This window comes from Aplysia californica, unplaced genomic scaffold (genome assembly GCF_000002075.1).
Source record: "Aplysia californica isolate F4 #8 unplaced genomic scaffold, AplCal3.0 scaffold00007, whole genome shotgun sequence".
Lineage (NCBI taxonomy): Eukaryota > Metazoa > Mollusca > Gastropoda > Aplysiida > Aplysiidae > Aplysia > Aplysia californica.
The window spans coordinates 2709942-2723035 of record NW_004797277.1 but is presented as its reverse complement, the minus strand read 5'-3'; the positions used below and the strand labels follow the sequence as shown (position 1 = coordinate 2723035).

The 13094-nt window shown below is 40.3% G+C and overlaps 1 protein-coding gene across 1 annotated transcript in view; it reads right to left on the bottom strand.

The window, feature by feature from the left end:
* Window positions 1–5621: 5621 nt before the first annotated feature.
* The window catches only part of LOC101847076 (tubulinyl-Tyr carboxypeptidase 1), a 14169-nt gene continuing 6696 nt past the window's right edge, over window positions 5622–13094 (bottom strand). Inside the window, exons 7-12 of the mRNA XM_005089594.3 lie at window positions 11892–12063; window positions 11481–11526; window positions 10587–10666; window positions 9777–9860; window positions 8054–8172; window positions 5622–6263 (exon numbers count right to left, since the gene is read on the bottom strand). Of these exons, the coding sequence (XP_005089651.1) occupies window positions 6176–6263; window positions 8054–8172; window positions 9777–9860; window positions 10587–10666; window positions 11481–11526; window positions 11892–12063 (589 nt within the window). The 3' untranslated portion in view covers window positions 5622–6175. The remainder of the gene's footprint in view (window positions 6264–8053; window positions 8173–9776; window positions 9861–10586; window positions 10667–11480; window positions 11527–11891; window positions 12064–13094) is intronic.

The window sequence follows — 13094 nt, the reverse complement described above, 5'->3', positions numbered from 1 at the left end:
TTCAATTTCTGTTTGTACCGCTTGCCTCCATGTCATCTTTGGTCTTCCCTTCTCACGTTTTCCTTTGTGGGTTCCACGTTAAAGCCTGCCTGATGATGCTTGTCGGGGGTCTCCTCAGGGTGTGTCCAATCCATTTCCATGACAAGAATTCCTTTTCAGTAAACTCCTATGTTTATTTACCCTTTCAGTTTTACTTTTGCTTCTTCAACTCCTTGCTTCATGCACTCACCATGTTACCGGTATGTTACTCAAGACCTGAGTTAGCTTTGACAAATGTTTTATGCAGCGCCTGACTTAATTTTGTGATCTATAATTTGAGTAATCTGACGGGGTCTTCCACTATGGCATTGTTGCGGGGACTCTTGGAGCCAAACCCAATAAAGTTTATTTTTTCTGAAAACTTGGAAGATAACATTTGAAAATTGTATTCTACAAGAAAAATATAGATGACCTATGCTTTGGTCGTAGCCTGTTTCCATCAGATTTCTTTTTTTAAAAGCAACTTTTTATAAAAATATTAATATTAATAACTTTTGTGAAGCCTAGCACCCAAACCTAATAAATTCATTGTCAATGTTTGCCAAAGCAAGCTCAATATCAGATTCAGGTATGTCCTCATCTGATTTTCATTAGCCCCGAAAAATCTTTTTGTAACCTCATTAGTTTTCATGGTGGATTTCCAGGATTTGTTTTTCCCCCTTCCCTTCTGTTAAGAAAAAGCCAAGTAAACTTGAAATTCAAGAAATTCAGCTCTCCATCATCAGTAATATCAGTTTGGAAAGGAATGAATGTTAACTTTCTCCAGCTATTCATTCATTTTTACCCGACTCTCATTTTAGCTGCAAAACTATGCACTTTGTAATAACACACATGTTCGTTTAGAACAAAGAAGAGTTGCCCTGGCCATATTGTTAAAATATTATGTTTGCCTGTCTGTAGTGTTAACAAATAAGTTTTACATTCCTCAGGACTATTGTTTGTTTTTATAATGAAAATAAATGTCAGGGTAGTGTTTAGCATGAGTTTTTTTTAAACATCTGAAGCTGGAACAGGGGGGGAGGCTACAGTGATCTAGTTTGGGTAACTGCACATCATGATGTACGTCAGTTGCATTTAATGTCTTTTGTTTAGACAAAGTGATTAAGTCACAGAGCTCTTCATAAACTAGTGTGGCTGCCCTGATGAATTTATGAACTCTTAGTTTTTGTAAGGTTTTTCTGACATCGTAGTTTTCTGCATGGAAAATTTCAAAATTCTGCGCAGAATTTTACCCCCAAAATGCAGTTGCAAGTGCCGTAAAACCTCTACTAAAACTAAAACTAACTGATATTAGTGCTGCAGAAAAATAGATTAAGCAGACAACACCGCTGTCCCCACCAACCCATATTTTGGATTTTGAGGCTCTTGCTCTTGTAGATGTAGACAGGCTTCCATAAAGTTATGAAGACCTCCTGTGGCTATTTTGCATTGTTCCATAGGTGAACGGCTGCTGGATTAACTAGGGTTGGGTTGAGGTATGTAAGCCCGACGCTAGACTCAGGGTAAAGCTAAATTCAGGATTGTTCATCTTCTGTGTACCCCTGATAGAGCTCAGGAGGTAACTGACTGTAAGCTTTTTATGTCACGGTTCAGTTGATTCTTACATTCATGGCTGTTTTATCTACATAGAATGTAGAGCCATTCCTTGCCTGATGTGCCATTTTTGAAGGGGGCTCTCGTGGTCTAGAGGTTACTGTGTTCGCCTCTCATTCAATAAGTCCTGGGATTGAATCCAGATAGCAGTGGGAACATTTTCTTCGTAAATGTTCTTCTTTCACTCCTTTCCTACTCTCAAACAATGTCCTGTTGTCTGCTTTCATCTCCACTTTCTGCCCCCACCCCCACACCTCCTTTGCCCCCCTCCTCTGGGCTCCTGACTCTTTCTGCAGCCTTTCTACTGCTACTCCTTTGCTCCTTCTTACTGCTGTCTTTCAGCCGCACCATTGATCTTATGGTAGGTAAGATCTTACACCTAGCCCTCTCGGATAAGGGCTAAAAATCTCGGAGGTCCCCGTGAGAAAGTTGGGCGCATTAAAATTAAAGATTCCTTGGTGGTCCAAAATTGATAGGAGTAGACTTCAGTGGCCACTTAGGCAAAATTCAAAATTTCCTACAGACTGAAAATGTTTAACCTTATCCGACGTCGTGTTTTACTATTGTATCTATACAATGTGGGGAACTCTGTGCCACCACTTTCCAAAGAGGAAATTTACTTGTTAATCTGATCTGTACACTTTGCATAGCAGTGTGTCGAAATGATTTTTTGAGAAATGCTGAAAGTTTCAAAGAGATCTTCGTACTAGAAGTATTGTAAAATGTGAAGAATACAACCCCGGGGGTACAATATGACCCCAGGGCATACGGATAGGGTTAATGTGTCCCACATGCTCATATAACCTTATGCGGTTGCGAGCGCCGTAGAATACTCTCACCCCCAAAAAGAAGATAGTCTTAACATTTATACATGTATACCGACGAGAGTGGCCTCAGTTTTGGGTAGGAATTATTTTGGAAATTAGTCTGAATGGCAGCCCAAAGGGTCCACTTTTTTCAATTTTTGAACCATCTCATCAAGGGATATTAAATGTGCAAAACATCCACCATGGGCCCTCCCAGATTTTTTTGGTCTGTTTTGGAGAAGAATAGGTGCTCGATCCTACCTATGCTGAGCTATAAGATCAAGGGGTGGACAAAATATGAGACACCCCCCAATGGTGATGGGGATCAAACTTTGCACCTCTCGGCTGACGGACAAACATCATAATCATATCTGTTGAGATACTGAGCCAACAACTTTAGGAGGGTTCAGGAGCACAAGGTGGAAAACCTTTTCTGCTTGTTTTTGATGGGTCATGGACTTGTATGATTATAAAATGGGTCCTTATAAATTAGAAGAGCATGAAAGATGGAAAGTTGATTTTGTCAATACTGTGTTTGAACAAGTATAAAAACCATAGTTCAGACCCTCATGGCATTTCTTGTTGCATGTAGTTCAAGTTGTTGCTAAGGGGGGGTCTACTTTTTATTTTTCTGATAAGATTTTAAAGAAGGTGGAGGACACTTTTAGAAGTTTGCAGTTTTTCCCATCCTTTATCATTTATTGTGTTCACCCTTCTGCTTTTTTCCTCAGATGTTATTCATGACTGGCATTGGGCGGGTCAGTGTTGTTCTTTTTCAACTCGACTTAAAAAATTGTGATTTTGATAGCGATTCCTACAATCACTGGTGATGTTATGGGGTTAGGCTCATGGCTTGCACACGAAATACATGAGTTTGATTAATCATATCATCATACGTTGGGTAGAACTTTCATCCTGTAGACCTTATTTGTGTTTCCGGTGGGATGTAGTGTTTCACATGATCCTGATTGGCCCTGGCAGCAGGCTAGAAGCAGCATAGGCCTACCTCCTGAAATGTCTAAGTTGTGTCGATGGGGTGTGAAAACTTTGACTATCATTTTGCTTATTTCTGTGGAACCTGAATGTTTTAATTCAGGTGCTGTTTTATGTTTTTTGTTGTTTTTGCTGGCAGCTAAAACAGCTATTGTGTAATAATTAAATTGAAATATATGATAATGCTGTTTGGTAATGTATAGTTTGCTTTTGTTTTGTTGATCGTGCCTTTTATCTGTAAATTATCTGGGATTTGAGCCAATAAGGTTCTTTGTCACCAATTGCATATATAGATCTATATATTTATTTTGATTAAAATTGTCTGGGTGTCTGAACTAGACTGGAGATGTCAAACTTGTCTTACTCCATCAGGAGGAGCAGCCCCTTTAATGGTGGAATAAACATGTACTATTTATACCCAAGATATATTTTTTCTTTGATGTGTCACTTATGGCTAACCTCCCCCAGTTTTATCCCCTTTATTAACTCTCTAAACCATGGGCTAAGTGCTCCTCTTGAACTCTCTTAGCACCATAAATAGGTCAGCACAGCAGAACCAAAATGGCAGCCAGCTGATGGCTTCCCAGAACCGAATTATTTCAGTGTTTTTTCCAGAGGTTCAGGGGGTGTAGCAAAGAAATTGTTTTTGCTTTTGATCTAAGTAACGTATTTCAATGAAATTTCACATACAAAGACCTAAGTCGTCAGCATCTAAATTTATAGTGGAATGTTCTCATTTCTAAGCCTGCACTTTGCACTAAAGGCAGGTGTGTCAGGCCGGTAAAACCTGGTATGGCACATAAGCGTTAAAGCTGGTAAAAGTAAGTATAGCAACATAACGGAAAGGCCGGTTTAGGCCAATATGGCTCAAAAAGAGTTAAAAAAGGACATGCTTGTGTCTAATACTACCATTCTTCTCCCATGACGACAAATGCTTGCCAGTCCTCCCCTGTCTAATGGACTATAATGTCTTGAACATCAAGGCTTGAATCTGTGTTCTTTCTTTAAACCTGAGCATGAGAAATCTTCAGATAACTGTATATACCCCTTTCTTTTCAACCAAGGTCCTTCTTCATTGATATTAAATATGTGTAGAATTACTGTTGACCAGTTGGTCGGAGGACAAACACATTTTTTAAAGGTCAAAGTTGTAAATTCTTTCCGATTTTTGGTTAATGAGGGTGCATTGACCAGTTGGATTCTCTGACTTGACCAGATCATGCAGACTCAACTTCTGACATAAGTTTTTACCCAGCTTATTTGTTGAGCCATGGGAGTGGCAAGTAGGCCAGGTCATCTGTCTCATAATTCAAGGCCTTTTTGTCTCATAATTCAAGGCCTTTTTGTCTCATAATTCAAGGCCTTTTTCTTTCACTTTTAGCTCTTTAGGAAGGTAGCAGACATGTGTCCATCAGCAGTAGACCAAAGGCAATGTTGTGGCACTTTTCAAACCATCATACACAATCACAAAAATGAAATAGTATATGTTTCCTTGTATATATGTGTTGTCATCTGCCTTTTTAAAGTTTCAGAGGGGGCTCTCGTGGCCTAGAGGTTAAGGTGTTGGCCTCTCATTCAAAGGTCCCGGGTTCGAATCCGGGAAGCGACCAAAAAATTTTCTTCTCTAAAATTGTCTCCTTTCACCTCCTTTCCTGCTCTCTAGCAATGTTCTGTTGTCTGCTTTCATTTCCACTTTCTGCCCCCACCCCCTCACCTCCTTTGCCCCCTCCTCTGGGCTCCTGACTCTTTCTGCAGCCTTTCTACTGTTACTCTTTGGCTCCTTCTTACTGCTGTCTTTCTGCCACACCCTTGATCTTCTGGTAGGAAAGATCTACACCTAGCCTTCTCGGACAAGGGCGAAAAATCTCGGAGGGCCCGTGTGCAAGTTGCGCACGTTAAAGATTCCGTGGTGGTCTAAAATCGATAAGAGTAGGCTTCGGCCGCCACCCGGGCAAAATTCAAAATTTCCTACCAACTGAAAATATTAGGTGTGTCCAGCGCGCTCATATGACCTTATGCAGTTGCGAGCGACGTAAAACACTTTACACAAAAAAAAAAAAAAAAAAAGTTTGAGATAAAGAAAACAATAGAAAAAATCTTTCTGGATAATGAAGTTATGCTTCTTCTTAAAGTACTGTATCCGAAAACCACGCCTTTTCAAGTGTGGTCGAAAGACTAGAAGAATGAATGTCCTTTGTTTATTTTTATTTGTATTTTTGGAACAAAGCTGCAAAATACTTTTGTGAAGTATATATTACATCACTGTATGTCATGGATCATTTTATTGAAGAAACAAGTTGTCTTTGTAGGAAAATGTTTATTTTTTCCTTAATTAAAAGTAAAACTGTACAGTTTGTTTTTTGCTTTCTGTAAGTTAGCAGTATCAGATCAAAATAGTTTGATTTTCAAACTCTTTCCATCACAGATATGCTTTTATGTAAATTAATTATTTATATATATATATACACACAGACAGGATGGTGGATATTTATATCAATGAGTAATGTACAGATTCACCTTGGATGCATTATTCAAATGAACAATTTTCTCAATATAAAAATACTCCAGCCTTTACTTAATTGTTACAGAAGGTGAGCTGTTCTTTCCCCAAGTCTGTACATCTCGTTTGTCACTGTGAGTTGTATAAAAGCTTGGGTTCATCTTCTGCTGCTGTGTTTGAGGCACAAGCAGACAAGATGCAAACATTTTTTTCGACACACTGAAGCAGCTCTCATGCCAAGCAATCAAATGCGTATCTGATAGTCCACGTCCGAGCTGCCCACGCTAGATCTCTGACGCACTGCCATGGGGCTTTGTGGAGCCAGGGTTTGCCTGGGGACAAAATGAACAAATAGATTTAAATCCATCATATAATATGTCAATCCTAGCTGTTGCACACATTATAAGTACTCTTATGTTTTAATAAGTGTTGTACGGCACTTGCAACACAATAAGGTCATATAAGTGCCGAAGATTAGAGAGGTGTTGCAAGAGAGTAACAAACACAAAAAAGAGGGAGGGGAGATAGAGACAATAGATGTTTGACAGGAAAAAAGAATCAAACCACACCAGAACACCCGCCAAACACCCACACAAATAGATTTAAATCTGTCCCATAAGTCAATCCTAGTTGTTGCACACATTATAAGTACATGTACTCTTATGATGTTTTAGTAAATGTTTTACAGCACTTGCAACACAATAAGGTCATATAAGTGCCGAAGATTAGAGGTGTTACAAGAGAGTAACAAACACAAAAAACGAAGAAGAGATAAGGACGATAGATGTTTGATAGGAAAGACAGAAGATGCAAACCACACCAGAGCATCCGCCAACCACCCACATTAGTACTCTGCATGTATCCGACAGCTTTGAAAATTAACGAAAAAGTGTTTTCCTCTGTGTTTGTGCTACAGAGAAGCATATTGTATCCTATAGTCATTTAGTGCTGCGAGAACACAAGAGAATAGACTAAATGATTGATAGTAAAGAAGCCCACAAAATGTTTTTAAAAAAATTTAACTGTCAAAAGCAATGAAAGTGAGGATCATTCAACAATTTTCAGGAACTCTGTAAATCTCCTCAATACTCACATCCCACGTAAAGTCAAACTGTGCAATAATGAGATTTGGCAGTTAAAGCAGAATGTCTTGTTGTAGCCATGTGTCACTACAGCAGAAAGCCAAGGGGTGTAAAAACAAAATGCTTATTGGAGGAAAGAATTAGAAGGTCGTGAACAGCAGATCCCTGCAAGAGAGCTTATCTTATTTTTTGATCAACTGCCTCAATAATGATGGTCACTTTGGTCTTAAGAGTTGTACGTGCTTTCTTGTGTTGTCATTTTGAAATCTGGATGAGAACGATGACTTGAAGTCAGATAAGATACATCTTTATTGTCCAGATCCTGGCACATTGGTTTGGTGTTTCACCACACACACAAACACACTCACATGCACACGCACACACACAAACATGCATACTCATGCAGGCTTACAGTCACATGCATAATATAAATGAACAGCGATGTAAGCAATAGAATCTAATTATCTTAAGCTAGATATATACTCGATTTTATTCTGGTGCGTGCTTTAAAGTCATATGAATACTTAGAACACACCCGGTCACAACTGAGTAGCACCCAAAAATCCCAGGAGATTATAGTAAAACCTGTTTTCCGGTCAGCAGCCGAAGGCAAGATGTACGGTACATGTTTGGTTCTGATATATACTACATGTAGCCTTAATCAGCAACTTTCTGGCATAACAGAACAATTTGTATATTTTTAGATAGCATTGAAAGAGGAGAAGGATCTATGAGTTAAGAAAAAAACAAGTTCTAAAACTTTTTTTCTTTTTTCTTTCCTCATCCTTCCTCATCCCTACTTCTTTTGTATGTTTGTCACTCTCTTGTGAACTGCTATTTCTGGGGTGCCTTCATAGTCGAAGCAGACTTTGTGCTGTAGGGGGGATTGAGAGGTGAGGAGAGAAAGCCTGATTCCCTGTTTGAACTTCACTGTTGACATCCACCCCTTGGCACCCATATATGACTTTATGCAGTTGCGAGCGCCGTAAAATCCTTACGAAAACTAAAAACTAAGAAAGAAGATATTTTAAAAGACTCACGACCGCCTCAGCCGGGTAGGACTTGCACGACCCTCCATGGTAGGCTGCAGGTCTCGCGTGGCTTCGGCCGTGTTCAGCATCTTCAAAGCAGCATACGGACCAGAAGTCCAAGACTTTGACTGCATCCAGGAAGGACAAAAACATATATTTATATATGTATGAGAATAGCACGAGCAGTACCGGTAGTGTGAAACAAACTATTACAGGAGTGGAGTCCGCTGAAGAAACAGCACGGCGGTAAACCGAAAGAAAATATAGTCACGATATGATTCTTCACTATCTGAGCACTCTGTCTAAACTGAAAACATGGCTAAACTGAAGAAAATCCGGCTGTCCCCCAGATTTATTCCTGTTTAACTACCTGTATAAAACGAAAACCTGTCCAACGCGGAAACGGAAAGAAAAATCCGCTCCTTTCCGATGGTTTCACCTGTCTAAGACGGAAAATGCTTTGCCCCCTCGGCCCTGATTTGAAACAAAACTTGCAAGTTTGGTTTCGCCGGCTCTAAACTTAACGCCTTGGCCATACCGCAAGGCGAGGAAGGGAAGTAGGGGTGCTATTGCTATTTGGGGGTAGATGTTACCCCATCATGCGAGCCCTGAGCGATGCAGATGGTCAGTGTAGTGTGGGTGTGAAATCTCATGACTGCCCGTGAGAGTGCTCGAGTAGCGAGCCACTATGGAAACTTTCCTGGGTACCCAGAAGCCAGAGGTGTGAAATTAGTTTGACCAATGCCTGCCGCCCTGATTTTACGCCAGCCGAGAAAAGAGTTCCTTGAACCGTAGTTACACGATTGCAGTGAGGGATGGCATTGGTTGACTGTGCTTGTTACACCGATGGGTGGGGCTAAGGGTGGAAGCAAAGGGGATGTTCAAACGTTTCTGTTTTTCATAGGTCAAACAGTGGTCCTATGAAAGGCAAGCACTGGTGGTAATTGGATAAGTATGACTGACGCATGTCATTATCAGACAGGATAGCAGCCGAGAGGTGTGAAGTTTTGACCACTGCTTGCCGATGGGACTAGCGATCCTTGATCCCACCGGCTGGGCCTTTGACCCCCCCCCCCCTTCCATCTCCCCCTAAATTCCCCTGTCTAAGACGAAATTTTTTTCTGGCTCCCTTGCGATTCCGTCTTACACAGGTTCGACTGTATTGATCAAAACAGGGTATAGACATTATGGGGAAAATAGTAGGCCCCTACCCACTGGAAAGGATTTTTATTGAGCAGGACAAGATGTTAAATCATAAAATGATTATAATAGGGTTCTTATGAAAACAAATTCATGAATAAGTAATGACCTTATTTCAAACAACACAAAAATAATGGCATTGCTAGATTTGACCATTTAGAATGTATAATCACTACCCTGAATAGAATTGAATAAAAACGACAGTGAGCAATGTGTTTGTTAACTTTGAAAGTTGTTTGAGGATGCGGATGACTGACCATATTTGGTAAGTCAGTACATTATCAGCTCATACGACTTCTTTTTTTACACTATAGCCTTTAACTGGCTTTGCACGACCCATGAAAGTTTGAATGTTTATGCTGCTCGACAGCAAAATCCAGGCAGCTCATGTAGACGCCATTGTAGGCCTACAATAGTAGAGATTGGATTTTGTCCATTCGCTTACAGACAGAGGTATTGTCACATCTTCACAAATGCTTCTGTCTCAACGCGTAGTTTTAACCAAAAAAAATGGCAAGAAGAAATGACTCACCAGACTTTTCATTCTTCTCGCATGCGAGTCCAAGTCCCGAGTGAGTTCTTTCCTGTCGGACTTTGAGAAACTTACCATCAGAGCCTGAGGAGTCCACAGAGGTATCATTAGTATCAAGAAAATTAAGAGCAACAAATCGCAATTTTGATGCAAAGGTGGGCCCCCAACATTTTAGGAACAAATAATCAAGAGGGCTGACAATGACAAGTATGGTTATTTATTGGAAGCTGGTTTAGCTGTTGAATAATCCTGTCATTTAAGGGTAACTTCAGAAGGAAAGTCTGATTCGCTTCCAACTGCAGTAACCCCTTTGTGACTTTTACTGCACCCAATTTTCTGGTAAAATTCTGTTCAGGGCTATTGTAGTGAAGATGAAATCTCGTATGGTGTAAGCAGTAAGGTCCACACAATTGCCGTGATTGGCTGATTTTAGGACGTACATTGTACGGGAGGATGGCATCTTGGCACACAATGTGGGATATACGGTGTACAGGAGCTGTCATGAAGGGTTTCTGCAGTTTCTGAAAGTTCTGAAATCTCTTTTGATATGTGATCTGGCTCTAACCGCCACCTGTATAAGACAATCACTTGTACAAATGGTCACTTCCCATTGTATTTAATTTTTTCAAATATTATTATGATACTGTTTAAGATATTCACCTGACTAAGACAATTGCTTTTCTTCTTGACAAAGGATGACTGTCTTCAAAGGACCCATTCTATTAACTTTTTAAAGTTGAAAAGCTGGATCCAATGATTCTTATAATGTAACGTAACTCAAAACAAAGAAAAGTCATCAAATACACCTACCTTCCAGTTGATCACCTCATATGAGTGCTGGTCATGAATCACAGGCAGGCCGACCTTGACCTTCTTCACAGAATGCCAATCTGGACACAAAAGACAAAAATAACAAGAATGAGCTGACTGCTGTATATGAGTTAGTTTAGTTTAGTTTTAGTAGAGGTTTTACGGCGCTCACAACTGCATACGGTCATATGAGCACTAGAAGATTAGAGGTGTTACAAGAGAGTAACAAACATAAAAAAGAAGAAGGGGAGATAAGGACGATAGATGTTTCATAGGAAAGAAGAAGCAAACTACACCAGAGTACCCCCCAACCACCCACTGTATATGAGTTGACTTTGAGAAAGATTGAGATTGGAAATCAATTTGACGTCTAAATTGTCCTTGTTCTTCCTAGAATATTTAATTTCTTCTCAGTGCGACTACTGATCACGGGACAAAATGTTTCCCCTTCACAACAATCAACTCTGTATCTAATAGGGTGCTCAACTTTGGGAACAAAATCAACTACAGTTGGGCACAGATGACACGAACATGGGCAACTCCAAACCATGGATAGCTTGTTCACTTTACCATTACCTGACTGATGTCTTTAATTTTTCATTATCTGTTAACCTGAATTATAAATGTTTTGAAAACATTAATTGTCAATCGCTGACATGAAGAGGTATGCACATGTGCCATGTAACTCAAGAAATACAAAAATGGCGATGTGTAGAGGTGGGGCAAAAGTCAATGAGCTGCAACATTGATAACAAGCAACAGCAACAAAAATAATACGACAACAACAACTCCATTTCTGTATCATGGTTAAAGAGCTAAGAGGAGAAGTTCCAGCAACCGTGATAGAATGAAAAGTGACACGGAGCCAGAAAGGTACACTGATTTGTAACTCACATTTCATGTAGCATCTTTCAAAGTCAAAGACCAACTCCGCCAGACTCTGTGAGACAAAGAAATGAGCTCCACGTCAGAACCGATTCTCCTGTGCTCCAGTATACACAAAACTTAAAAGCTTTATACACTAAAATAAAAAGGTAGGGGCAACCAGTGTGGCTTTTAACGCAATATTGTTTTTGCCTTATCAAGACTTCTTTTTCCCTCCAACAAACACTACGAAAACATACCCTCCTCATTAAATGACAATGAACTTTGTGATGTTTTAAAAGCGCAAATTCAGAAGCACCTCCAGACAACAGCCTGCATAGCCATAACCATTTGTTCACTCTCCACCTCCCCATGTCACGCTCAAAGGTCTTTGAGACATGCCAACATAACTTTGAAAAAAAGCAGTTCCCATTTCTTTACCTTGAACTCCATGGGTTTGTACATAAGGTCCTCCCTTCGACTCATGCCGATCGCACCATAGTATCCACCATGTGAGATGCCAAGCACGACATGACGATGAATGTGGCCCTTGAAGACAGTCTTGAAGCTCAAGGCAAATCGCTCAACTCCCAGCATGCCATTGGTGAGAAAGCTAATGCACATTTAGGAAAACATTGAAATATCAAATGAACCCTATTCACCCTTACAGTAGTCCCAGTTGTGAATACGACTGTCCTCGTTGTTTTATGCTAGAAAAATTCTGAAATTACGCAAACTGAGCCCAAAAATGTGAAATTATGCGATTCTGTGAATTTTTAACAAAGAAAGATAAAGGAAAATAATCAGAAATTATGCAAAAAATGATCAAATTTTGCTAAATTATGCGGGGTGCATAAAACCACGAGGGCAGATACGAGTCAAGTTCTCGTTTCCCAAGGCCCAGTCACATGTAACGTACATATTTCCCTCACGGGGCACCAGACACCCCAGACCCAGTCCAGTAATTTTACCACAACTCATGTAATTGAAGAAGCAAAACACACCAGAGCAACAACCAACTCCCCACCAAGACAGAAAAGGAGCCCAATCGGTTATAGCAGGGACAAAGGCTCGTAAAAAGAGAGAGAGAGAGAGAGAGAGAGAGAGAGAGAGAGAGAGAGAGAGAGAGAGAGAGAGAATATTTGAATGAATATAGATTCGAATTCTGAATTCGAAGTTAGGTGACCACGACAACTAATTGCGTTGGTCAATAATTGTGATTTCTGGGTATAACTGGTAGATCTTTCTTCTTATATTTTTCTTGTTTGTTTTTTTTTGGGGGGGGCGGTTTTGAGGGTGGTAGTGTGTGGTTGGCGGGTGCTCTGGTGTCGTTTGCTCCTTCTTTCCTATCAAACATCTATCGTCCTTATCTCCCCTTCTTCTTTTTCATGTTTGTTACTCTCTTGTAACACCTCTAATCTTCTTGCTCTCGTATGACCTTATGCAGTTGCGAGCGCCGTAAAAACCTTTACTAAAACTAAAACTGAGGGTGGTAGGTCCTACTTCTTTCCTGTCCCTCTGCTTTTTCCTACTTTCCATTTAGTGGCGTCAGTGGTCTAGTGGTTAGTTACCGGACCACAAATCGTGAGATTGCGGGTTCGGGGGTTCGAGCCTCCACACGGTCCGACGTCGTGTCCTTGGGAA